Source organism: Tyto alba, unplaced genomic scaffold (genome assembly GCF_018691265.1).
Source record: "Tyto alba isolate M040663 unplaced genomic scaffold, T.alba_DEE_v4.0 Super-Scaffold_21, whole genome shotgun sequence".
Lineage (NCBI taxonomy): Eukaryota > Metazoa > Chordata > Aves > Strigiformes > Tytonidae > Tyto > Tyto alba.
Window position 1 is genome coordinate 1,313,544 of NW_024881295.1, and position 27,766 is coordinate 1,341,309.

At 46.6% G+C, this 27,766-nt stretch overlaps 1 protein-coding gene across 1 annotated transcript; it reads right to left on the bottom strand.

Moving 5' to 3' along the window:
- Positions 1–1,139: 1,139 nt before the first annotated feature.
- LOC104360996 (alpha-2-macroglobulin-like protein 1) lies at positions 1,140–27,591 on the bottom strand. The gene is made up of 35 exons (XM_032984045.2): positions 27,508–27,591; positions 25,135–25,321; positions 24,634–24,796; positions 23,830–23,882; positions 23,496–23,516; positions 21,950–22,103; positions 21,430–21,514; positions 20,754–20,874; positions 19,816–19,933; positions 18,619–18,728; positions 18,100–18,270; positions 16,749–16,973; positions 16,555–16,618; positions 15,838–15,983; positions 15,536–15,685; positions 14,518–14,715; positions 13,741–13,828; positions 12,955–13,108; positions 10,848–11,076; positions 10,392–10,515; positions 10,090–10,211; positions 9,624–9,675; positions 9,141–9,224; positions 8,572–8,748; positions 8,174–8,255; positions 7,463–7,619; positions 6,421–6,495; positions 6,042–6,213; positions 5,383–5,597; positions 4,828–5,043; positions 4,299–4,414; positions 3,525–3,615; positions 3,168–3,236; positions 1,857–1,959; positions 1,140–1,180 (listed from the first exon to the last, which is right to left on the bottom strand). Exons 1-35 carry the CDS (start codon positions 27,573–27,575, stop codon positions 1,140–1,142), a joined length of 4,401 nt encoding a protein of 1,466 aa, XP_032839936.2. The 5' UTR covers positions 27,576–27,591.
- Between the last annotated feature and the right edge of the window lie 175 nt (positions 27,592–27,766).

Below are 27,766 nucleotides of genomic sequence, written 5' to 3' on the forward strand. Positions count from 1 at the left end.
CCAGCTGCTCATAAATGCAATTTTCCTGTTTTCTGTTGGGAGAAAAACAGTAAACCTGAATAATCACTCAATCAGACAGTTCAGGTCTCCTGACTTTTAATAAGATGCTAGGCACAGTCTGAGCCTTTCAGAAACTAACTGCTCAGCAGGAAATTTCAGGTATTTTCTCTTTGCTTCTCATCTCCATATCGTGGATGTTGGCAGGGGTGACAAAGGACCAACAGACAGAGACTCCAGAGGAGGGGTCTGTCCCTGTTCCTGTGAAGACAACAAAGGACAAAAAAAAAAAAAAAAACAAACCAAAAAAAAAAAAAAAAAATCTGTGTTCCTGAAGTATTAAAACTAACCACTGGGAACTCAGGGGTTTTTTTGCATCTCATGACTAGTGGGTCTGCCAAGCCATCAAGGACAGAGCTCTCTTCATCTTTACCTATCCAAAGCCTGTGGCAGAATTCCCACTAAGAGTGTGGGGTTTTTGACAGGCATGCCAGGGCAGTGCTGTGTGCCTCCCACAGGTGATTTATGAAACAGGTGTTTTTCTTCATCTTGTGGGCTGTGGACAAGGAAGTATGCAGGTGTAAGCAAAGTTTAAAACAGGAGCAGGCACTGGTCAAATTCAAGCCTTGCTTTTGCCCAGCCTGGAAAGAGGATGGGCAGGTGCCTGTCCCCTAGCATGGATCAGAAGGCAGGCTGAGACTGTAAGAGGCTTGGCACTGAAAAGGAGTCAGGCCCTGCAGTAAAGGTGAACGTGGCATGTTGTGTACACAGGGCTGGAGGGCTGTGGAACTGCAGGGAAAGTGCCAGGAAAAGAAACTGTGTTGACTTGAGGAAAATATATTTAATGCAAAATTCTAAAACTGGTGGTAGGGTTCAGGACAGGCAGAACTTGTTTACTGTAACATACCTCCAACTCTGTCATGAGCTGGGTACCTCAGACCTTCCACTTCAGTTTTCCCTTTCCCTCATTTTAACCACTGAGATACAGGAACTCACTCTTACTTAGCATTGCGAATCACCTCCTAGCCTGACCCTGCAGTCCGGCAAGTTTCTTGACCAAGGACCCTTGCCTGCATCTCCCTCCCTCTCCATACTCTTCAGGACCATGCCTGTGATGACAAAAGATGTGTTGGGACCTCACCTCACTTGCATGGGGCACTGTAGCTCATCACTGCAGATTCTTCTGGAAGATGAGAAAAAAAAAGTGCTGGTGAGATATTTACCAAAAACTCACTAACACAAACCAGAATTGTGCATCTCTTTCTAGGACAGGTGTTTGCTCAGCTTAGAGGCAATAACTCCCCTCCTCTGTGACACATGAAACCACTGGTATGGGTACAGAGGCCAGATTCACCCAAATCAGAGTTTGCAATCTTTTGAAGCTGTAAGTGCCAAACAGCTCAATTACAGTTATGGATTCCTCATTTTCTGAAGCAATAGCAATTCCTGACACTTTTCTAGTTTTTCCTCTCAATAGGGACCCCAGAGGACAGAGGACAAGTTGTTTTCAGTGTCATTCCTCTAAGGGGACCCTCATTCTTCTAAGACATCCCCTCACTATGGTCGCTCTACTTTTGCTGCCTTCCATCAAACAAGCGTACAAAAGCTCCTTGCTCCCCTCTTGTTGGGAGAGTTATACCCTAAGTGGATCTACATGCCAACTTCAAACTTGCACGTTCTGGGACCAGAGAAAGAAAGATCTGCCATTTTGAAACCCAAGAGGTCCATCACTAGAGAGCTTCTGAGAGGCAGTTAGATAAATGTGTCAGGGAAGATATTGTCTTAGACTTGACAACTTGGGAAAATTTATTTTCAGTGGTACATTTGAGAGGTATCCGCAGTACAGCATCTGAGCTCACCTGGCATGTAGTAATCATAGACCTTGATATTAGCTGGCTTATCATCCTTCACATGCAAGTCCTGCTGCACCAGCAAAGTGTAGGTGTGAGGCTGTCTAGTCAACTAAGACCAAGAGATGCAAGGATTACAGTTAGAACCAAGGTCCTGTAAGACAATCCCTTCTACCTGCTCTCACTCAGGCTTCATGGAGACCTAACCACTGTAACAGATCTGTTCTGCTTTCCAGTCCATCTCAGAAATATCTTTTACTTCACATTTCATGGCCATCTCCCATTTTGGTCACCAAATTTAGGTCAAAACCTTGAGAGATATCAAAGCCAAAATAGATGCAATAGGCATCTAAATGTAACACTAGCACTCCCAACCAATCACAAATTCCCATCCAGCTCTGCTCTTGAGCTCCTTCTTACATCTTGCCTCAGTGGCTACTTTCTTATACACAGTCCCATTACATCAGCTCTTATTCTCCAGTCTCACACAACCCTCATCATGAAGCAGACAAATGCAGAGTATGGATAAACATCTGCTGGATGGAGGTAGTTACATGACCTGCTGTTGATTAGGTTCCACTTTGTGCTACCTGACAGCCTGGGCTGAAATCTTTCTCTGCGCTGCCTCTCTGATCTGTGCTGCAGATCTAACAAAAAATGCATCTTTGCAAATCTAATGCATCCACATGACAATAACCTACTTACTATGAGGCTAGCTTAGCTCAGTTTATTGACAGCTGGAGATAAAGAATCACAGAAACATAGAATTGCTCCTTGGAGATTCTGAAGTTTTTAAATGCATGCCAGCTCTTGTTTCTGGTGTTGTTTAGGTATGCAAGTAGCTAGAGAAAGGCTGGCTGTTAATCTATTGGTTAATGAGGCTGTGGAGTGAGCACTGCTGCTCACGCAACCATCTGGTTTAATTCTGAGTAATCTTGGCAAACTCCATAGGCAATCTTGAGTGCTCCTTACTACATTCAGGCTGCTTAAGTGCTTTCTAAGAATTCAGGCTTGCTTGAATTTACTAGATAGATCCTACTACTACTCCCCAAATCCGATCAGACATGGTACATGGTCTTTCAGCAGTCTCTGAACAGTGCCAACAAATGTAGGCTTAACATCAGAGTTAGCTTCATTTCACTACAGCTGAACTACAGGCTGACACAACACACCTTTCCAGATCAGCAAATGTGGCTGGTATGCAGGAACAACAGGTCTCGATGCTTAAAATACTAATGGAACCAAGATACAAAAATAAACTAAAAGCTATCTGCCTATCATAGTCGTTTTAATGATGATGTTAGCTTAAATCCCACTCACTTCCTCAAGGTAGAGAATGACTTGGTCAGCTTCGCTTTCAACTTTCTTCACTAAAGGCATGTTCTTTAGCTGAAAATAGGGAAAAAAATGTCAGAAAGACTCTAACAGAAAGCAGATATATTCAGGGATATTTGTCCTTGTGAGAGCATGGGCAAAATGCTCACATGGCCAAGGAAGCCCTTGGGGTAAGGGAAGACTGGGTGTGACCTGGAAGAGACTTCAGGCATAAAGATTTCTTGGGAAGAAAAGAACTGTGTTTCTCTACCCACAGGAATAATCACAGTTCTGCAAACAATCCTGCATGATGGACTTCCATCACTGTTCCCATCCCAGATGGACACAAACTTATGGTCTCACCTCTTCCAGTGAACCTGCCACAGGGCTGTATCCAGACAGCAGCTCCACTTGGATCAGGACCATGTTGGTAGACACACGGTTCCCTGTGTAGCTGCAGCAGGAACCCAGGGGACAGCACTAACATTACTTTCTGAGACATGATCTCCAGATACGCCAGCCCAGCTTTGATACTCAGGTGAAGGAATCTGCCTTTCCTTCCAGTGTTTCTCCTGTAAGTATATCTGTTCCTGTACTGTAATAAATCTTTGTGCTTCCCCTGATCTCTCTTTTAATTGTGCTAAGCCAAGGAGAAAAAATTCCTTGGAAAGCTTCTGGAGTTAGCTTCTCTAGGCATGGTAGGGAATATCACATCCTCCTCCTGTTCTCCTGGCAGTTCTGTCCCAAGTCAGGGAGGGGTACAACAGGGGAGGGTGGTGTGACAGTTAACCAGAAGCAGAGAAGGGAAGGCTTAGGCATAAGTGTCAGCAGTCAGTCCCACAGGTCCTTCACATCACTAGTGTTTTGAGACCTAATACTAGACAGGGGTGAGATCCCTAGACTTTGAGAAAACTTGTGGTGACTGGTATGAGGTCCCAGAGATAGGATTATAGCCTGAACCATCCCTTTGGGGGCCTTGTACCTTTCACCCAGCTGAGGAGAGAATAGTTAAATGAATGGGGACATCTTAGCACTTGGACCTCATGAGTGAAAGGGAATCCTGGCCATCAAGAGACTGGTGTGGTGCCAGAAGCCTCTTAACACAAGGGAGGCAAGGGGTAACTGAGTGTCTCCTACCGAGCATGGATGGTGACGGGAAACTGGGTGGCATTGGGAGCGGTGCACTCTGTCTGCACAGACACAGCAAAGATGACGTCGCTCCTCAGTGGAGGGATGTGGTACCGCAGAACAGCCTGCCAGGACAGAAAGAAGGTAGGTGGCAGAGAATAGTAGGTGTTGGGTTTTTTTTTTGCTAGAGAGTATCCCTGTCTAGTGTTTGGCTGCTGTTTGCTCTCTTGCATTGGTGTAAGAGAAAACTATGTGGTGGAAGGGGAGGTTCTGCTACTGCACTGCTCCTGGTGGCTTTCACTGGACTTCTTGGAGGAGAGGTGCAGCTCTGACTGGGTGGAGATGATCCAGATTTCATGTGGGGAATTGTTATTCCCCTCCTGTTGGATCCCAGCTACTCCTACCAGTCCTGAAGCCCAGATTCATGCAAGTCAGTGCAACAGTCTCTTTTCAGTGTTGGCTAAGTAGCAAGGTGAGAGGTGCCCTGGTTTTCAAGGCTTTTCCCCTGGAGAGATTTTTTCTTCCTGACTGGGCTTACCTGCAGAAAGAGGCACCCATGGCCCTGTACACGCACAGTATAATCCTGGGGAATGGCTGGCAGCTCCACTGTCTGCAACAGGAGGCGATTGGTGTTGTCTACTCGGATGTTTTGGTGGAAACCCTCAGAGGAGAGAGAAGCCTGAAGATCAGGGCCATCCTTGCTGAAGGTCTTGGTTGCATACAGAGCTAGGGCTTCCAGAGCAACCACTGTGTCCTGAGAAAAGAGACACACATTGGGTGAAATAGGATCCCTGCTTCCTGTGCATGCCCAGTTCTTAACCTTTCCCTCCCTCATACAGCAGCTACAGCACGATAAGGGTTGAGCTTTCCCCTTGGAATTTTAGCATGGGATTAGCTCAGATTAATAAAAATATTCACCTTTTCCCAACTCCCAGGAGCTGTAAATCCATACATCTTTCTTTTTTCTTCTTTTTTTTTTTTTTTTTTTTTTTTTTTTTTTTTTTTTTTCACTATGGGCTGTGCTAGAATGCCTTTCTCTCACAGACCATAGCTGACAGCAGGTTCTCTGATGATGGTGGCTCAAGGGGATTACCTGGGTTGAAGCAAAGCCTCCATAAGGATTTTGCTGCTTGGTGAGCCAAGACACAATCTGGGATGCCTTTCTGATTTCATCTGAAGACAAACTTGACTTTGAAAGGTGAGCCATGAGGATAGTAGATGTCAATTCCACATCAACAGATGGAGCCTGATACCAATATAGAGAGTCTTCTTCATGTTTGGACTGTTGACTCCAGAATATTTGGTCATCTAGAGGTGGAGTAGGAACACTTATGGAATGTGTGGCTGTATCTAATGACCCTGGAGTCCTACTCAGCCCCTGTTCCTAAGTACCGAGTGAACATGTACATTGGGACAAGCTATGGGTGCATATCTCCCTATTTGACCCACACCTCCTGTTTTTCCCAGTAAAAACATGGGCCTACAGGCTGGGAAGGAGCTCTAGAACACCCATGAAGCTCCTCTGGTTTGGATGACTGGGAGACCAGGACTGTGAGATCATCCATAGAGAAAATCACAATATGGATATAGCCTGTGACAGCTTGGCAAATAAAGGCTATCAAAGCCTTGGGCTCCCCACAGATCTCTGCCAGTAGCCCCCACTCCTGCCCGACATTCCCTTGGTCATTCAACCCTGGGATCTCTACACAGTTCTTCCAATGGCCCTCTCTCCTGCCCCACAGTCTTTGGTACCTGATATTATGGCGACCTTATCCAATCTTTTGAGGATTTTCTGCCTGAGGGCCTTATCACCTGCTACTGCAAAGGCGTTTGCAGCTAGTGCCAGGCCATAGAGGTTGGAAGTACCAGTATCAGCATTGACCAGGTCCTTTATACATTTCAGAGCTTTCCACACAACTGGGTCCTAGGATACAATTGAAAGTACACTGGTTGCTGACAGGGTGTATGGGGAGGGAATGCAGCCTGGATGTGTGCAGAGGAGGGTGGAAACAGGGATAGGACACATGGGGAAAAAACTGGGAACATAATCCTGTGTGCACAAAGGCAGAATTCCAGTGCACTGCCTGCCGAGAGGCTGCACACACAGCCCGTCCCTGCTGCCGATACTCACAGAGCGTGGCATCCCGAAGTGTACGAGAGCTGTGACGATCACAGAGCTCAGCCCCAGGCCTTCCTCCACTGCACCCTGCAGTCACCACAAAACAAAGGGGAGGAGGGCTGCTGTGAGAAGGGATAGGTAGTCTTCCAGTGCCTTCTGCTCCCAAAGCAAAAGTCAGTGCAGGCAACAGTATTGGTCCTATTCCTTCTGCTAAGGAAGTGCCAGGGCTGGTATCTACTCTTGCATGTCCTGCTTACTAGAGCACCTCTCAGCCATGAGGCTCTTGGTAAACAATTCCCTCCCTCTGCTGAACACATTTGCCTTTCCCCTCCCCTGCAAAAGATTTTCAGTAGCAGATTTCGGTGCCAGGGGAAAGTGATATTCCCACAACCAAGCTGCAAGGTGGCACCTCACTTAAGGGGCAGGGCAGTGGTAAGGATATGGGGGCACAAAAGAAAGGTATCTTTTGCAAGGGAAAGTGAAAAGTACCATTCTCTTCATGTAGAGGATGAACAATCTGAGGTCCTACCGCCAAACTGCTGCTAGTTCCACTTTGGTGGTACTCTGTGTGTGTCTGTACATGCACAAGCACTGTATTTCTGAGTGTATAGGGCACATCCCTGGCAAGGTGAATCTCACATAAGTGGCTTCCATCAGTCTCCACTCAATTTCTGACTCTTTCTGTACAGGAGGGAACTCAGGCTGAAGGAAGAAACAGCAGCTCAGTAATGAGAAATGAAGATAAACCAGTTTACCAAAGGAGTAACACAGAGCTTGAAAACAGGGTTTTTTTTTTGAGGCCTCTGTTAGCTTTTGAGATTGGGCTAGGACAGATCACTGATTCAGTTCTCATGAGTCTATCATCAAATGCAAACCTCCATCATTCATAACTTCTTGAAAAAGTGCCACCATGACTAAGTACAACCCTGAGAGTGGCCTTGGGCACATCAGAGTCTCCCTTCTACAGTAGGGTTTATTTGTTCTTGGCACCCAAATTGGACCAGAAAGTGAAGGAGCTCTTCAGTACCTAATGAATAGCCAGGACATGTCATACCATCAGACCATTGTTGAAGAGCTTCCCCACACTCTTGAAGCAGCCAGATGGAGTCTGATGTTTAATCAGGGCACTGGCAGCATCCTTTATATTCTGCTCATCTATGTGGATGAAGTCCCGGGCTTGGCTGAAGGTCTTGAGGACAAGGGCAGTAAGCCTAGAACCAGGGAGAAGAAAATCAAATTGAAGCAGTCACTGATGCCCATCTCTTTCCTGGAGAAATACCAGCAGGTTAGAGCCTCTGTGCAGGTGGAGAATAGGAAGCAATGTACATGAATTAGATGCTCTTGAAGCTCGAGCTCAGATCCACTTGCAGCAAGAGAGAAAAAATTCACCGACAGCTCAGTGCTTCCATCTGCCAATTCCAACAGGATGTGAGCCAGGAGGGCTGATACTTAGTGATCTCACTCAGCCCCTTCCACAATCCTGTTTGGGCACAAAGCACTCTGGAAAATTGGGATAGAAGGTGTCTTTGCAGTCAAGTTTTCAGAATCGGTCTCAGCTGGAGTGTCCGAGCACAGACAATCAAACAGGGGTAGCTCAAGTCAGTTCATTGGCACAGTTCCCTTCCAAAAAGTCTCAGAAGCAATTTTGGTTCAAAACTTCATACCTCCAGACTCCCTCCATTTCCCCAGACAAAAATTCAAGGCAGCTTGAGCCTGATCAGGTCAAGCTGTTGCTCCTCGACTATGTCTGGATATCTCTGCTTACCACGTGTTCCCTGGCTCGCTCCCTTCCCCAAAGGCACTGTATGAGCCGTCTGCATGCTTGTAGAGGAGTTGCCGCTGATATCCTGTGGGAAGAGGCCAGGGGTAGCGAAGATGCTCTGTGTTTGTTGTGTCCTTACGTTAACAACCTACCCCGCCAAACCTGCTGATCATTATAGAGAGCATTGGCTGTAAGGAATTCAGCAAGGGGCTTTCAGAGGGGGTGCCATGTACACCTTGTTCAGCTGAGACACAATTACTGCTGTAATTCCTATGGTGTCAGGCAAGTGACACTGCACAAATCCTGTTCAGCACCAAGCCTCTGCTGAGATCCCCACTGCACAACCTACTGTGGTGGACATGACCAGCATGAGCAGCCAACATGAGCAGAAATCCACTCACCACTTTCCAGATAGCCAAGTGCCTTCTGTTTGATTTCTGGAGTCAGTTGTCCTGTTTCTTCAAGGTATCGTGTGATAAAGACATTGGGGGCAAAATGAACCATGTTCTGCTCACCACAGCCACTGGACATCTGGAGGAGCTCATCTATGTTGTCCAGTGCTGTCCCCAAAATGTCACCTGTAAGAGAGAACCACAGCTTTGGGAGCTTTACATATTATTGCATGTAAAAAAATTCGGGTCTCACTGATTCTCCAGATAACCTTCTAAGGCTGGTCTCCGTTCACCTCTGCTCACACTAGGGTGACTTTCATGTCTTTAGAGCCCTGCAGGAACAGTCATATGGTACTTGTCTATCTTGCCCTTGGCTGGGTGAAATTATACAGCCATCTGGTGCAGTGTCACTTGTATAAGAGATATGGGATGCTTCTCTGGAATATATAAGGGCCAGTATCACACCTCTCTGTACACATTCCCTCTTGTTACTCTCTTTGCTAAAGAAGACATGGTGGCACCAGAAGAAAATCCTGCAGGGAAAAATCTTACTTTCCAAGACCCACCTTAAATCTCACCTAAGAAAGAGATGTGGGCTCTCTCCGACCCAAGGACCATGTTCTCTGGCATAGTGAAAGTGATTGTCTCTGAAGCTGAAGTTCCTGCAAATGGCAAAAACGTTGGAACAGCAGGCAGGAAGGAGATAGCAGACCCACAGGTATCCCCAGAAGATGGTGTAAACATGGCTGGAATCACCCCATCAGTTGGTGAAATCAGCATTCAAAAGGGAGGATGACACAGAGATCAGGCCACCCACTGATGATTGACTGTGATGTGGTTAGGCAGTGGCTTGGTGCTGCCAGGAGCTTGTAGTACTGGGTAGATCTGAATGGCTTTGCCTTCCCATAAAAGCTCCAAAATCCCTGACTTTTCCCTTCCCACGCACCTCCAGGTAGTCCTAGAGCTGTCCACCACACTGCTTCTGTTTGGTCTGTTTTCTCTGTGCACATGTACAGCCCCAGTGGTAAGGCAGCCTCTGTCTCTGGGGTACCTGCACCTACCTTTAGGACACAGCAGTGAGGTGTGGGTCTTTTCCTCCAGCATCCCCTCTGCCTGGTGGGGAAAAGGCTGGTCAGCTCAGAAGGGAGAGCAGTAAAACGAGACAACAGCTGCACAGCACCCCACCTTCTTGCAAGCACCTTTTCCATCCTCCTGGGCCATGCAGAGGGCCTCCCGCAGACAGCAGGGATGTGCATGCCAACAATGAAGTTTCACTGAGAAGCTGGTTTCTAAGCTGCTACCGTGATCTTTGTCCCCATCGCCCTGCTAGCAACCAGTTCTGATGTCTCTGTCCCATTGAATAGAGGAACTCACCTCATGCCCTGACCAAACCTACTCTTAGAATCACTCCTTGACTAGCCCCCCTGAGAAACGTGCCTATCGGCCTGGCTGACACTTCCTTCGCAGAGTCACCCGCTGAAACCGATCCAGTTCCAGCCTTACCAGGACCCTGAAGCACACACTGACCTTCACCAGCAGGTGTTTAACCACTGTGTCCTTCCCTCCAGACTCTGGCACAACAGCTGTACTCTCAGTGCAAACTTCTTCCTGCTCCATCACCTCAGCAGCGACAGTGAAGTTCACTTTCCCTAAAGAACAAAACATGAAGAAGTCAGTTAGCACATCCATGCCTATATTTTAGCTTGCTCAGCCTAAGGTTGCTCGCCCATGCTTCCCATAATAGGCTACTCTCCCTTCCAGACCAGTTCTGGTTTCCTCAAGCCGCTCTGCCAGTGCTGCCCACACCTGCCCCTCCCTTGTCCCCTTACCTAATTTTGTAGCCTTCACGTCCCAGAAAAATGTTTTTGCTGAATCAGGACACAGACAAATGGTGAACCTGACATTTGCATGCACAAATTCAAAATCCCTTGAGTCCATTAGGCTAAGCTGGAGCTAGAAGTGAAACAAAAGAGAGTTTGGGTTACAGTTGCTGCTCTGTTTTCCCTTTCAGATCCTTGATCCAAATGTCAGTCAAGCCCAGAAGACCATGGTGACTATGATGTTGAGACACCAACAGCCCATGGACATCACAGTCCTGTAGGGTTGAGCTTATGAGGAGGGATAAGCTGGACAGAGATAGCTCCACATGGAGCTTTGTGAAGAGCTTCCTTGGTCTCTTCTGCCCAGTGCCTGAGGAGGAAGCCCCTTGTCTGGGTCTCTATCAGTGAAGTACTGTTACCACACATTCACCCTGCCCCAAAAACATCCTGGAGGGAGCCACTCACCACCATGCACTGCTTCAGGTAGCTGAAGACTTTGACTTTCAGAGGAAATGACTCTCCTAGGAAGACAGAGTAGGGCAAGGTGGGTTCCACGAAGAAGGGCTTGAAGCTTTGCAGGCTGGTGGCCTCTGAGATTCCCAACCCATGGCTCACTGAGGTGCAGAAGGCCATGGCTCTCCAGTCTGTGATACTGTCAGGTACCGTGACAGCTAGCTCAGCAGTCCCTGAATCACTGAGGAGAAAACAGGAGTTTTCCTCCTGGGCTGGAAGGAGTTGTTCCCACCCCTGTAAAGATTTTGCTTGGGGAAGACAAATGCATAAGGACTGTAAACTGGAAGTGCATGTGAAGGTGTGGGGATTCCTAAAAAGTAAACAGAGGTATGGGAAGGATAGCAAATAGGTGGGCAAGGAAGGACTGAGAGGCAAATGCAAACAAAATTTGTTTCTGGACAGTGTTGCACCTCAAATTCTTGTTTTGTGTGGTCACATAGGGCTCCAAGGGCTCCATGTTATACACCCAGCCTGTGCTAGGGAGTACTGTGTGACACTTCCACCACACTACCACCCAAACACCCAATCACAGGTCAGCGGTGGTCATTATAAGTGTCACTTACAAATCTGCACACACAAAATGGAAGATGGACCCTGCCCTGAAATGGGCATAATCCAGCCAAATGAGATGGAGAGGTAGAGATCCTATTTTATAAATGGAGAACATTGGCATGTAGGAGAAAGCTGAGATGTGTGAATAAGGGGAGAACAGTGGATGCTGTGTAACTTGACTTTAGCAATGCCCTTGACACAGTCTCCCATAGTATCCTTGTAGCCACATTAGTGTGGACTGGACAACTGGATGACAAGGTGGGCAGAAAATTTGCTGGACCACTGTGGATGAAGGATGGCTATTGGTGACACAAAGTCCAACAGTTGGCTGTTTACCTGTGGCATCCCTCAGGGACTGACACTTGGGCCATTACTACATGCTGACTTTATTAATGACCTGGATAATAGAAGAGAAGACATCCTCCACAAGATTAGCAGACTAATCTCACTATGTATTAGCAGACCATACTTTGTTGGGCAGGGGTTCCTGATATGCTGGAGGTAAAGGTTGCTATTAAAAGAAACCTTGAGAAGCTGGAAAAATGGGCTTGAAAATGGGTAAATTCTGTATCTGGGATGGAATAATACCATGCAACAGTACAGGCTAGGCAGTGATTGGCTAGTAAGAAACTGCAGAAAAAGAAGTGGGCATCCTGGTGGATAGCAAGTTGAGCATGAGACATCTCATGTGCCTTTACAGCAATGAACGTCATCTACTACTGGACTGTATCAGGAAGACTTGTATCAATGCGGCCACTGGGTTGAGAAAAGTTATTTTTTGCCCTTGCATTCCTCCATTGTGGGATCACATCTGGAGTACTGTGTCCCATTTTTGCCTTCCAGTATAAGAAAGATACTCACATACTTGAATGCATCCAGTGGAGGAATACCAAGATGGGCAGAGGGCTGGGACATCTGAAGTACAAGGAATGACTAAAAGAACTGGAATTTTCAAATTTAATAGGGAACAGCTAAGGGGAGATCTTTCAGCTTTCTAAAGTTACACATTGGGAAGGCGTAGACACAATAGAAAACCAGTCTCTTCTGAAGTGCGTATTGATAGGATGAAAGGTAACAGACACAAGTTGGAATATGGGAAATTCTGACTTGAGATAAAAAAAAAAATACTATCAAGATAAACAAACACTGGAACAGGTGCCCAGATAGTTTGTGGATTCTCCACCCTTGGAGATATAGAGAACTTGACTACAACCTGCTCTAACTGGATCTGCCTTGCACAGGATGTTGAGCTACAGACCTTTGGAGGCTTCTTTCAGCCTATAGGATTCTGTGATTTTAAGTTCCCCAGGTTCATTTGGAAAATGTCAAGCAGACCAGGAACTGAACCAAACCTCCATTGTCCTTATCAACTTCTGCACACATCCCTTTTCCTTGTGGCCACAAAAGGCAATAATGGCCTGCCTCTGTCCCTCTCTGTCTTTTCCCTCTCTGCTGTGGCAGGTAGGAGGTCTGGATCCATGTGGGGCCACAGCCCATAATTACTCACTTGATGGGAACTAGAGTCCAGATGAATGTCTCTGGAAACCAGGTACGCACTGGCCCTGCCTTGCTACCCAGATCAACATGCTCTGACTCAGCACGTTCAACAGCAGCATCTGTTTCTGGGTCCAAGTTGTCCAAGTCTGCCAGCTCGCCATAAGCTATTGGGAATATAAGCATTCATACAAAGGCAGAGCAACTGTGAAATCAGGATAGAGTTCAACTGAGAAAAGCTCAGCTCTCCATCCCCCCCACTCCCACTCCAATCCCCCTTGTCCTCTCCAAGATGCCCTCAACCTACTTCACTATTGTCTTCCATGATACAACCCAGGAGACCACGTGAATTCCAGTATGTGTGTACTTCCCCATGAGGAACTCTACCTGCTCACACTTTTGCTCTCAGCCCCTGCAGAAAGGCCTAGATACTGCCCAGCACCAATCTTTGCTCATTCTCTGGTTTACAGCAAGACCCTTCCTAGTCTTACAAACAGATGTTCTTTCTTGAGACAGCTGCCTCATTCCCCCCCTCGACCGTATTATCTTCCTGCCTGCCAGCAGAAGTTTCCAAGCAGGTTCTTCTTATGCAGCCACCCCTCCACCACACCAGTGCACTGGACACACACACACACATTGGGACCCTTTCCCTCTTCCTGTGGTGCACATCTCCTGTGCAACCTCCCATGCATCTCTGGAAGCCATCCCCAGTTCCTCAGCACATTGCATGTTCAGCTGCCCTTGTGTATCCTGTATGGTACCCGTGATTTCCAAAGAAACAGCATAAATTGAGATGTACACATGTAGTCGTAGTAGAAAGTGGTCTGGGTGCGGCACTCAATTGGAGACTTGATTTTAAGGCTCGTTAAAAATGTTAGACCTGAATTCTGCAGGAAAGAAGGGAAAGAAAAGAAAGTAGATTTCAGTGGAGGGAGTGGTATGTCTGAGGCGCTGCCCCTGCCTCCCAGCAAATCAGCCACCCTGCGTTTTTTCACTTCAGCCTGACCTGAGCATTTATACAGGGAGAGCCTGCAGAAAACATGCTGCTCCCAAAGCCGGGTCCCGACCCCTCACGCCAAAGGAGGCTCTCTCCAGACAGGGTAGTGAGCGTGACCGCTCGTATGTGCATGCTTACACACAGTGTCATTATTTTGGCACCAGAGTTTGCTGCTCACCTTAACACAGACTTGTTCTCATCTTTCACCTGCTATTCCTTTCTACTCTTCTTTCTCTCCTCTCCCCAGTCCCCCTTTTCTCTCAGGTGCTTTTCTTTTCCAACCTCCAATATTGTCTGACTCAGGCTGACACTTCCCTCTCCTCCCAACTCCTAGAAAGTCTGAGGGTCCCAAGCTTGGGATAAACAGGAAGATGGGTTCTAGGGCTCTACCAGATTCACTGGAATTTATCAAGCTGGGAACATGGAGTGTCAGAGATCTCTTAGTTCAGAAGCTTGACAAATTCAGAGCCTGAAGTTGTCAGTGTTTATGGGAAAGACAATCTGTGAAGCTATCCTTGTGGTCTGGGATACAAAAGGGCTCAGATTTGATATTTCAGGTTTTCTGGAAATTAGACTTACCTTCAGAAGTTCATAAACATCTGGTTGGGACACTGCATAAGAGTATCTGTCGTACATGAATGGCGACATTGTTCCTGGTGGAAGAGTGGTCTGAGGGGAACTGCTGATTCCTGGACTCTTGTGGATAGTACAGTAGTCACTATAAGAGTCTGTGAGGGAGCTGGGGAGCTCCTGAGAAGAGCTGAACATGTTGTATACCTGTAGACAAAGAATGAAAACAGTACAGGTCAGTGTGAGAGGTGGGAAGTTAATTTCTATCCAGAGATTTTCTGTGACCGCACAAAAGCCCAGCCCCATAGGTTCTGAGCTTCATGAAAGCCTCCACAAGTTTTATATGCATAGCACCAGAGATGAACACGAACCCCTCTGGGGTATGCTGCATAGCTGTGGCCACTTCTAGCACATAGATTGTACCTGTGAGCTCAGTGCATGCAGTGAGGACCCCTTCCCTGTAGGAGTCATTAGATAGCTTCTTGTCTGACTGAAGGTACATCCTGGTTCCATCAAGACAGTGTCAAGAGGCAATTCAAGGGTCCTTAGACCAAATGCATCCCAGGTCTAGAGGAGAAATGGGACCTTTACATTGCCAAGGCACCACTTACAGTCCAATCTGTGAATGGAAGGACTGTCTGGTTCATGTGAGCTGGAACAGAGACATGGAGCCTGTCGCACATTGGGTGTTTTTTTAAACATAACTCTTTTTTTCAGAGCACTGTCATGAATTGGTTCAGGAGATGGAAGTCCCTTGCCATCTGGTTGCCATGGTGGCCAACCACTCTAAGTATAACAAGAATGTGACTTTGGGCTGTACTCGGGGATGCCAGTAGGTTATTCTATTAGATCCCTCCATAGAGACTGGAAATTTTGACTGGTGTTTGATGTTGGTCTTCATTTTTTCTCATTAAGCCATGTCTTGTCCCCATTCAAGTACTTGTTGGCATATTCACATGTGCCTGTAACCAGATCCTCAAAAGGCATCTCTCCAAGATTAGCAAGGCTCAGCACTAAAGTGACTCACACTATCCCTGGTTAGCTCAGCCTCTGGCCTCAGGAGGAGGACGCTCTGGTCTACAGCACGGATGCTACACAGGGAGCCTGGTGCAGCCTGCAAATGGAGACTGACGACTGATCCTGGGAGAGCCACTGTGTCTGAGAAGCCAAGATTCACCTGAAACAGCAGAAGGAAGAAGGGCTGAAGACATTCACAGAGGAAGAAAAGGAGAGACTGTGGCTACTGGATTCTTCTGGACATCTGCCAATTTGCAGCTAATTAGCTACCCGCCAGACTACTTGTCCCCTTATGTTTTGTGCACTACTTACATGGTTCCTGAAGCACTTGGAGACTTTCAGACTGAAGATGTCAGCTGCCACTTGTCCTTCAGGGAAGGCAGTGTAAACAAAGAGGGTAGCCATGGGTGAAATGAGGTCAATGGGCAGAGTGACATTGAAAGCCCCATTATACTGACCTGAACAAAGAAGGAGAAATATTAAAAACAAAGGAAGAGGGGAAGAAGTCCATCTTCAAGGTTAACAGCAGCAACATGCTCACCCTCTGTAATACTTTTGTACAGTTACTTGGATAAAAATTATTTTGCCTTGCTTTTGTGGAGGCCCCAGCTAGACCAGGGCGTAGGTTAGTGCCATTTTCTAGCAATGACCTTGTATCATGAGGGAACTTGGCAACAGTGTGCACTTGAAAGAGCAATTATTTTCCACCTGAGTCCAACAAAAAGATTCTGTGAGTTTTCTTGGAGGTTGCTGATAACTCCTTGGCAGATAAACTCTGACAATTTCATCATTTGATCAGAAAAAAAAATAATTCTGGAAATTAAAAGACAGATGAAAGATAGCATATTTTCCATTTCCTCTTGATTTTTTTTTTTGTTTTTTTGTTTTTTTTTTTTTTGTTTTGTTTTGTTTTTGACAGCTCTGTTGTTTCCTTTTGGTCTCAGATCTTTTTTCTCTCCTTCCCCGTTTAGGCTGGAAGGTCTTTCCTGTTAGGTCCTTAATATGTTCCCGCTATTTAGATGCTCTTACCTAATGGTGGATCAAGAAGTACTGTTGTTTGGCCATGATGTACAAGGGATCCTCTGGCCAAAACCTAAAGAGTAATGAACAGAGCAGAGGCTTGATCATGCCTCTGCTCCGTGTCTCTGGGCCAGCGAAGGGTCCTGCGTTGACACAGACCCGTCACAAAGCTGACCTTGTTGCCAGCGCTGCCCTGCACTCACCAGGTGGTAGAATTCTGCCCTGGCAGCACCGTCCCCCAGCTCTGTGGCTAGGATGCGATAGTGCACAGTGACCCGCTGTAGGTCCCCACAGGGCAGCGTTGCCTGCACTGGCTGGATCCTCACTGAGCTGCGGCTGGAAGAGTAGAAGGCCCTCAGTGTGAAGGATGCAGTGCCATAAGACACCCTCACATTTTGATCACTTAAGTCCTCCGGCTGGGTCTTTGCCTGTGGCACAGAAAAGGTGGATCAGTGTCTGAAGATTTCTTACAGCTCTCTCCATGCCAGAACTAAGACTGACTGGGCAATGGGCTCTGAACTCTCCCAGGATAAGGTGGCCATTTCCACCTAAGCCAATCTTAGCCAGCCCCTTTCTGTGGAGCCTGGCTTTGCCCGCTCCATCACACTCTCGGATAACTAGCACCTAAACAGGAGGCAGAGAACTGTATACTACTAAGGCATGGGCTAGAGGTAGAGGTGTCAGGGGACAACTGAAGATCAGTAGCCTTGCTCTTCTTTGACTGATTGACCTATCTGCACTGAGGCTATGATTATTAACATCTTGTAGACTTCAAAGAGGTCAGGACCCAACATCTAAGATACTGTATGCACTCTGATAAAGAGGCAGGGCTTGCCCTGAAATGCTTTTGACCTTGAAGTTTAGATAGGACAGATGCAACCAGATAGGACCCCTACAACCAGACAAGAGAGCCTTCTTTGTTCCTGGGAAAGTAGATGCAAAGTTTCCTCTGTCAGTTCCCTGTCAGTGGAAGACCTATTTAGCTCCATACATCCTGGTTACCTGCTCTTCTCCAGATTAGCTTGCAGCAACTGCTTCCTTACTATTTTTCTTTCTTTCTCTCCTAAGTTTTCTGCGTCTTATAACCCATGTTTCTCCTAACTCTTAAGCTATGAGGAAACATAATGCAAACTAGTCAATGATGTTTTCTTCTCCACATGTATTTTCAGATGTTTTTTCCCTGTCTCCTTTCCTGTCTTCCCATTCCATAACATATGGGAGTTCTTTTGCTTTCTTTCCCTGACCAGCCCCACAAAGCCTTTTCCACCTCAGACAGAGATGCTATCTATGTAGGTAGATCTCAGTCATAACTTCACGGGGTCTCTGTCCTCTGCCCCATCTCTCGTCATGTCTTCTGACTGCTTGGGGACTGTGTGTGGCACCAGGGACCAGAACACTGGCTCTGCTATGGGCTCTTCCTCTTGCCCTAGATCTGCCATTTCACTGCTCCATGCCCCAATCTCCCTAGCTGCACCAAAACAATGACATAGTCTATAGGCATGTGGGATGTATTGCTTAGTGCTAGCCAATTCCACTGTAACTATTTGGCTTAACCTGTAGTAGAACTTTACTGCTGTTGTCCCATGCTGATGTCTCTAAGGTGAAAGAGGCCATCCCAGTGTCATCTGTGAAGTAGGTCTTGGTCTGCTTCTTGCCACCATAGGACACTGTAAGAATGACCTCTTTGTTCTTCAGGTGTGTCCCATTGGCACTTCTGAGTTCCAGCTGCAACAATGCAGAGAACAGTCAGAGAATTGGAGGTCTCAGGACAGAAAATGTACCTCCCAGTCCCAGTTCCCTTCTCTGCAAAAGGACTTTCGGTGTGAACTCTTAAATCCTCCAACCCCTGCCCATTTATGCAGCAGCCATCTCACCTGGCAAAGCCACGTGCCTATCCTACGGCCACCCCTTTGGGTTACCTCTTGGTAGAGATGTCAAAGGAAAGACTGGGGCAGAGGACTGTGCTAGTAGCTTTGGGCAGCTCAGAGCACGGGGACCCCTCAGTACTTCCATGTTTGCCATCCCTTTAGGCCCAGCGGCTTGGATTTCCGTGTTTCTGCATTGTTCACTTACATTTCCATAGTAGGGAGTTCCTTGCTGATAATAGTAGCTTGTTCCCCAGAACTGGAGAGTTGTAATATCAAAAGTGACCCTGCAGTTTTCAGTGGTGTTGAACTCCACCCCTAGGAAAGACAGGAGGTGCATGCAGGTGAGTATCATCCGTCGGAGCAAAGGAAGCAAGATTGGATGGGCTATCACTCTTAGGGGATTGTAGTTTCTCCATGTAACTTCAGAAGTCATTTAACACACACACACTCAGCAACAGCGCCTCCAACATTTTGACCTGATAGAATGACAGCAGTCTATCAGAAGATCTCCACTAGGCAGTTCTCAAAGGCTCTTTCTGACTTTAAGATGGTTCTACTCATAATTGTCCACTACCATTCTCCTCCCATTCTCACAGCAGAGTCCCTAGAAGGCAACATTTTTCCTTGCCTTCACCACATTAGTTTATAGTCTGCTGTCTTGTCATGTGGTGCCCATCTGAAATCACTGCAGTTGTTTGCTAAGTCTGCTTGCTGAGTGTGTCGCTGCTTTCAGCAAGTGGCTGCAAAACATTTTCTTTTAAGGAAGGGTTTGTAAAATTTTGTAAGAAAGGAAACCTTACAGGCTGGGATATTTAACAGTTGCTCCGGACAAATAGCCTCCTCTCCCTGTGTTGGGTGTGGAGGTAAATCTGACGAGGTGCTATAATGGTACACAGTCAGGGCCCTGGTTATCACTGGTTGCTCTGACTATCTCCTCATTCCAATGGACTTTCCCAAAAGTACAGTTGAGGAAAAAAAAAGAACCTGGCCTGGCCCACCTCTGTGTACGTTTCTACTGTGACTAGAAGATGAAAAAAGGATCTCTTGCCCACCTCTGCCAAACCAAGAAACTACCAGAGCTGGACTGGCCACAACAGCTTGTGGAGGAGCAAGTATACTGGTAATTCCCATCCTGCAAGCGGGAGAACTCACATGTCCTATGTGAGTCTGACCTGGCTGGTATGGTACACAAGAACATCTGTGCTGCCATGGTGCTCCCAGGGAAGACACAACCCTCTGAACACCTGACCCCATGGGAGAGCCAGTGAAGAAAGCTCCAGTGGTTTGATGGGAAGACACAAGGATCCATAAGCAATCTTACAGATGAAAACCCAGAGACAAGCATGTTGTATGAGTGAAAAGTAAAAGATTATCCACAAAGTGTAGAATCAGTTTTTGCTACCTGTTCCACTTTCTTTCAGAAAAGCCACAGCTTCCAGGTTGAAATCATAATTGTCATCACGCTTCTCGTGGTAAATCTTAATATTCACCTCAGTGACAAAGCAGCCATCCTCGTTTGTCTGGGGATGTGAAATTTTATCTGTTAACCAATCACGAATGCACTAATCCCGTCTGCAGTGCAGATCAAACCCAAGGCCCAGAAGTCTAAAAGTACATGTCTAAGACACTTGAGTTGAGGAGCAGCTCCCATACTGGCATGAAATGTACTTCTTTTCTGTGGAACAGTCACTAATAGGAGATGCTGTTTCACAAGTGTCTTGTCTTCACACACTCACTCATGTGCCAGTAGCAAACATGAGTTGTCATTCCTCCCTGACAACATGATTTCTTCTGCTAGGGTAGGATTTATCTTTAAGATATGTGTGGGGTTACTTAAACATATGTAAGCAAACACAGATACATTCATTCAACCCTAGAGATGAATGAATAAAGTCTGTGCTGAACTGCAATTGCTTGCTTAGATGCAAAAAGTAATTTCTGTGTCTCCAAAACAGCCGTTTCTGGGAAACAGCACAGAAGTCTGTTCACCAGATTAAAAGGTGGAACTAAAAGGCATCCAGTGGAAGTGAATCAGTGTGGATAATGTTTGTATTTTTTATTGCCCTGTTGCAATACCTGTTTTGTAGGCAAATCTGCAATACTTAGTTTGCCTACAGATGCTTCTTCCTTTGAATGCATCTAAGTGCAGTCAGAGAAATCACTGAGAGGGGATAAAATTCCTGCACTGGGGTGTTAATGACATATCAGTCATTCATCCCTGAGCAAAGAGCATGCTGCTTCAATAGCTGATGTCTGTCCCACTCCTTCCTTTAGTATTCTGCCCTCTCTTTGCCCCTATTCCTCTCTGTTGCAAGAGGCGTGGATGTACCATGTGCTCACCTCACCAGTGTAATCCTTACAAATACTGTGCTTGGCTTTGGAAGACTTCCGATTATAGCGGATATGCTTACGGCACACCACAGCCTTCACACTACCTTGGACTGGTTTCCCATACGTGTACCTGGCAAACATTGCAGAGAGGACTTACTTACACTCACATACAGAAACACTGGCTCAAGGGTGAGTAATATCAGCTTTAGCTTGTGGTTTGCAGCTGTACAATCCAGCATCCTGCAATATCTTCATGGCTCATGAGCTCAGAAGAGGCCAAGAAGTTAAAATCACTTCATCAGATTGAAACAGAAAGCAGTGGTGGGTGAATTCTCTCCAAGTCAACACTAGTCCCTCCAGGAGGGTGACATTGTGCTGGCCACAAGTTGAGTCATTATTCCATCCACACTGGCACTAATCAATGCAGCAGAGGTACTGTATTGTGGTGCACATGCCCCACCAAGGGGATCCACTGCCACACTTTCAAACTCACAGAGAAAGAAGTAGGGAGAGAGAATATGAAGAAAGGTGAGAGTACAGGAGAACTCCTTAGCAAAAGATGCTAGGGTACCAGACTTTGGGGTGGAGGTAGGGTTGGCAGAAGCAATTTTGAGCCCAGTTATTGATAGCTGTGCAGTTTCCAAACCAGTAAAAATGCACATTCTGCCACAGTAAGTCAGCTCACATGCCACAGACGTGGAGGTGGAATTTATCCTCCAAGATGGTGACCACCTGAGGCATCTGGATGGAGACACTGAACTTGGGCAGCACTGTGTGAAAGCAAGAGAAATATAATTTAGTGAGAAGAGAGAGAGCCCATTTGTTCCAATCCTCCCCAAATGGTTGCTCACAGAAAGGAAATCTCTCCTTTTATTCCCTGACTACCAGCACAGGTCCTGGTAGCACTGCACCAGCAGCCCAGCCAGGAGGAGAGTGTGGTGGGAGTAGACAGACTTAGTGTCCTCCTCAGAGAACAGCTGTAGGACAGTGCCTCTGTCCCTCCTCAGGACAGCAGAGAGGAGAGAGGCAGTGGGTCTGAGGCATAGTCAGTGATTACACCTACTGGCAAGCAGTTGGACATCTGAGGCAATAGCACAACTAGAACAGCTGTTCACAGCTGCTTAGTCCATTCAACTCTATGTAAGAGAGGGGTGCTGGAGGCAATACATCTTTCTCTGCTGCCATCAGCTCCCTGAGACTCTTACCATACTCCTCTACCCTGAAGGTATGTGTGCGGTCAGGCATTTTGATGGTGTACTCTCCAACTGGTGCTTCTGAAGCCAGAGGGAAGGACAGATCCACAATGCCTCCCACAGGTGTAGCATTCAGCCACTGTGCAATTCGGTTCCCTTTGGGGTCCTGCATTGGCAGTAGCAGAGAGTAGTTATTTCCCAATGCAGAAAGATGCCCAAGCTATCACAGCATAGTCTGAGCACATATCTTGTCCTGAGAGACCAAGTCTATGATACAGCTACAGTACTCAGGTGAGTCGGAGCTCAAAGAGGACAGGGCTTTTCTCTCTGTCTCATTGACAAAGTCAATCCATCATATTTTTGCTTTCTAGTGGCACTGCCATCTCACTGACTGCTGAAATACTGTGGTTTACTGCCTGCCTTTCTCACTAAAAGATAGAGGTGGTCCCTCTTAGAGACCTCTGTGGTGATCTGAGCTGCCATAGCCCTCAGGTCACAGTGGAGAGGGATCGATCTTGACAGCACATGCTGACTAAGGCATGAGCTTCTTGGAATTGATTAATGGGGAGTCTGATATCTTGAAACCCCAGGGAAATCTGGGGAATTGAGTCCAGGACTTCAGACAGGGGACCATGTGTCCCAGTATAGAAAGGAGGATGTAAAGACCTGGGATGCAAGGGCATTTGGAGGCTCTGTTGACTGTCATGGTCAGTCCATTATGGACAGTGTTCTCCCACTGCTGATTCTTGGGAAGGCAAGACGTAGAACTCTGGCTACAGTCACAGCGTCCAGCCAGGGATAATGTAGCAATGAGTTGATGGGGGCTTTATAAACATATGGAACAAGTGGGAGCTTGTTCCATATGAAAGGGTGAAGTGGGATCAGAGTACTAAATTTGTATAAACTGGCATGAAGAATTCCATAGGTGTCTCAGAAATCATGTGTTTATGTATTGATTGCTTGGTGGGTATGGCATATAATGTACATTAGCTACCGCCAGTTGCTAGCTGGAACTGTGACCTCTCTGCATAGGTTATTAGAAACTCCTCATTGCTTTCATGTATCTTTCCTCAGCCCAGGTGGTTGCAGTCCATATTTTACCTATAATACTGAAACTAAACAGATTTTAAGAACAATATCCTGAAAGCTGCTTTAGGAAGTTTCTCTAGCTGTGTAGCCACAACACTAACTGGTCAAATTTTAATTTTCTGTATGTTAAGTATAAAAGTTTCCTTAAAGAAACTTTAGGATTTTCACAAACCTTCAATTCACAGGCTAGAGGGGCTAAAAGTCCTGTGACCACTCTATAAAAATTTGCTGGACTGGTTTTCATTGACATCCATCATTTACTGCAAGGACCCCTGTGTGATCCGTATCATGACACCTGCACTGTCAAACTTGCGTGGATACTAAAGGAAGGGCAAGAAGTCAAGGAATCTTCCCATTCATTCTGAGGTAGCTGTCTTTCTGTATCCATATTTTCCCACCATCATCTCCAAACCTGTGTTTTCCCCGAGCTGAGAAGAGATCACCACTTTCAATAAAGTAGGTGCTTTACCTTCAGTTCCACGAGGCGCTGCTGTGGGGAGGAAATAACAGTTACCAGTGGGATGTTTTCAATCAAGTTACCATCCATCTCCTTGGCATTTTTTATCCCCCAACCATCCACGAGTCTTCCCTAAGCAATTCTCAGGGACTTCCCATGACCCAACATCATGAGCAGTTCCTGTGTTACAGGTGGTGCCCAGTGCTGTTCGTAGGTACCAAAAGCAATACCTGTCACTAGCTGTCCACAGATGGATCACCTAGCTGGGCTAAGCACTGATCCAGAAGTCATGGAGGCAACCCATAGCATTTTCAGACTTAATAAGGTTTCTCCCTTCTTGACTTACCATTTCATTGCTGGCAACAAAGGTCTGGTCCAAGGTTACAATTCGCAACTTGACTATAGAGCAAAAGAAAAACAGGACTGGCTGAAATGAAATCAAGTCTGTTAATAATAAGAAGAACGGATTGCTAAGAAAGATGTGCCCATGTGCTTCACTGAGAGGGTGTGGGCAGCAGCTAGAGCCATCCACTTCTGGGCCTGTGCTCCAAGCCCTGCTATGAGCTAGAATCCTGCTAGAAAAAAAGTGGTAGGAGAGGTGGTATGGGGTTTCTGGGCAGGCTGGCTGTGCTGGTGAGAAACAGCATTTTTCTGGACATTGGACCTGTGGTGGGGCACTCAGTCTTGCCTGCAGTGAAGATCATGCCAGTGGAAATGATGGAGAGGCATGGAGCAAACAGCTGTACCCTGCAGTGATATGGGCTGTGTTAGGGCAGTGATGGGGCCTGCAGGACCATGATGTTTGCCTGAGGAGGTCTGTGGGAGAGAGAGGGATTTAGGGAACTGACAGACTATCGTGTCTTTGACTGCAGTAATCATGAATATAACACAGTGGTGTCTGAACCTTTCCTCACGCACCAGCCAAAACACGCTGGCATGCTGTCTGAATACGGCTATTACTGGAGAAAACATGCACCATGCTGATGTAGGAGAGAGGTATCCCCAAATCCCTCAAAGCCTAGAAGGGAGATGAAGCCTGTGAGACAACTCTCTTGCAGAGCAGGTCCTGTTCCAAGCACTAGAGGCTACTGCGTATTTTGTGGCCCGAGGACCGTTCTTTCTCTCACAAGACATGGCATTCTGTCCATACCAATCTGTCCAGGTTTGTACACAGGTTTGTCTGTCTGGATAAAAGTCTTCTTGTCTGCGTGCTTGATTAGAACTTTCTGTTTCTTCTGAAACTCTGAGTTGGCTTCCAGGACTGTGATAACAATAAAAGCCACTTCATCGGGCTTTCCAACAGGAGGAGGGACCTGCAGGCATAGTTGTAACCATAATTCAGGGTGGATCCCATTCATGGATCTCCAAGATTTTGGAATAACAATTATGATACTGCTTTTATACTGTTCCAGTTCTTCTTGCCCTGAAAGACCTCACAGTACTTTTCAGAGTGTTTTCTAGAAGAATAAAATATCAGTGGGGCTACACAGCAGGAAGGACACTGCAAGACCTATACAGGCTGAAACAGAAGATTTAGTGCCTGATTAAGATGTCCCCATAGTAAGACACAATTATTTGACTTCCTGCCCAGCAAGAGCACAACTCATGCACTGTCCACCCTACTAACAATGCCTGAAAATATATTCCTCACCTGGAAGCTTGTGCAATGAAAGAAGGTGAGCTGGGAAATGGACTGAGTGATCAGAGTCTCATTCCCAGCTCTGCTTTGCAAGGTTACTGTCACATGGGTCAGGACTGCTTGCTTTCTGTTGATCTGGAGGCACACTGTCTCTGAGAAGGGGTAGTAGAGCTGAGATGGTATTGCAACGGCATAATTTCTATTAAAAAAAGAAAAAAAAAAAAGTGTCAGGTGAAACTGATTGTCGAAGAGGACAGGTTTTGGTCACAGTATTTAGGTACTGCCTAATAAGACTTCTGATCTCTTCATTCCACTGTCATTATGCCAGTGGGACAAGATCACACTGTTCTTCTCATCTATAGGTACTGTAGCCATTAACACTGAGTCTGCACTACGTGCTGCATGCACATGTCAAAAAGTGAAGTCACTGCTTCCAAAACTGAAAGTCGAAATGAGGTGAAGAGATCTCCTCATGTCACCCAAGGTGTCAGCTTGGCGACATTGCAGGTTTCCTGAGACTTCAGCCTTGTCACTGAAGCACACTATGTATCACCATCAATTTGCTTGGTTGGTTATCTGCTTTCTGTCCTATCAGGTACTCTTGAGCTCAGAAACAATGCCATGTATATGTATATGGGTGGCCCAGTGTCCCAGTTTCATGTCCCAGACACAGTCTCATGAGCACCTTCTCTTCAGCTCCTGACACTCCTGTTCTCTTATGCCAGATCTCAGACCTCTGTGGCTGCTCTCATAGCTGTGCCTGTGAATAACACCAAGAAACTGTTCATATTGTCTGGGTTTTTTTCATCTCATACTGCACTGCAGCAGCTAGGACCAAAGCCAGCATTCAAGCAGGTCTGAAAATTGTTATCGCTGACTCCTCTTGCTTACTGCCTCTGTACAGGTTCAGCCAGTGTCATGTTTTGCAGCAGCAGGATGACAGGGGCTGGAAAGATCAGAACAGCAGCAGATCGGGACGTGACCTGCTGGCAGTTCTTATCTGGATCTCAGCACCCTGGCAAGAGGGAGTCAAAGTCCTGATGGCCAAGAGCGTTGAGTGCTTTCACACTTGAGTGCTGTCAAGCTGCCTTGGGCAGCTTGTCTGCTGCTAATATTAGGGGATCTGATCACAGATGCCAGCGACATTTTGGTTATCCTACTGAAGCTGACTCACGGCACCTCCCCCGTGCCACTGAGGCCAAAAGATAGAATGAGCACAAAAGACTCACTGCTTGAACCTCCCATACCTCCCTTGCTCCTAATAACCCTTTACTCTGGAGGATTTTCTTACAACTCTTTGACAATTCATCTCTTTCCTTGCCTTCTGAGCTATAAAAGTATGAGACAGCATCTCTGAGGCTGTCATTCAAGGATCACAAGAGCCAGGCTGGATTACTTTCTCATGAATCTACAAAAAACACTGGTGCACAGGCGGAACAGTAGGCAGCCTATCGAAGCAAGCAGTATTTCCATAAAGCAAAGCTTCATGCTGAAGGTAACATTGAGAAACATGTAGCAGTAAAGCATCATTTAAGCAGAAGCTGTGTCAGTCTATGGAACATGTCCTAGAGGAAGGGGCTGTACTTTGGCTGGAAAAGATTTTTAAAACTAGACTTGTGTACGCCACACCACACATAGCAGGAGGGAACTCAGCTACAATCCAGTGACTTATTTCCCACTGTAATATCTACTGCTCGAGCACTGCCATGTTGCTGTTTGAACTTGTATCTTGGCTGCAAAAGCAAAGGCCTTCAAAAACCAAGAGCAAGTTAACAAGCCAGTGTATCACAGCAGTGTCTGCTGGAACAGGAGTTGCATTCCTGATAAAGTATATGAAGAGAAACAGTGCTGGGAATTGTCCTGGCCAGAGGTCTAAGGAAAGGCATGGAGGAAGCAGACTGCCAGCAAAGCCAGAATGAACACACTGCTTTACAAAGAGCATCCCTATTAGACACCTTGGACTCATGCTTGCCCTGTTTGTAAAGGCACCCAGTTTTGTTCTCTGAAGATTTACATGGTGACCTATGACTCTGGGGAGAAAAGCATAGCCCAAATGGAAATACGTTCTGGAGCACAGTAGGAGACATGAGATGTTGGCAGGTCAGAATTTAAACACATGCAGAAATCTGGCAGAGTTACTCTGTGTGAGTCCTTGCAGAAATACATGGTCTACATCAAAGGCACTAAAGGGAGAGCCAAGCAATAGGGGCAGCGAGGGGGGTGAAGGTGCATGAGAATCAAGTGAAACCTTGGGAATATGAGAAATTATGCCTCTCTGGAGAAACACTCACGGTCTTAGGACTTCTGTCCTGTTTCTGTCACACCGCCATCCCCCAAGATTCCCCACAGACCAGAGCACACATGCAAAGCAGCCGAGGTTCTTACAGCATTGCAGGCGTTCCAACTGTGCTGGGCAGAAGGATGCTGCCCCACAGGAAAGCGATGCTCCACATAGCTGATTGCAGGTTGAATCCCTCCACAGAAAGCTTAGCTTCTCATCTGTCCCTGTTTCGCTCCTGCTTCTGCTGTCTTCCTTCTTCCCTCCCTCTCTCTCTCATTCAGAGCTGAAGGACTATGCAGTTCCTGCCCTGGCAGGGTGCCTGTCTCTCTCTTGGCTTCGAAACCAAGAAGGTGAAAATCACGC

What these genes read in the sequence shown, in the direction of transcription:
- LOC104360996 (XM_032984045.2), bottom strand. Translation starts at nt 27,575, where the DNA reads ATGTGGAGCATCGCTTTCCTGTGGGGCAGCATCCTTCTGCCCAGCACA. An exon ending in TCTTCAACAATGGTCTGATG is followed by an intron (nt 6,496 to 7,462) that starts GTATGACATGTC and finishes TGGTGACTGCAG; the next exon opens with GGTGCAGTGGAGGAAGGCCT. An exon ending in TGGCAGGTTCACTGGAAGAG is followed by an intron (nt 3,237 to 3,524) that starts GTGAGACCATAA and finishes CCCTATTTTCAG; the next exon opens with CTAAAGAACATGCCTTTAGT.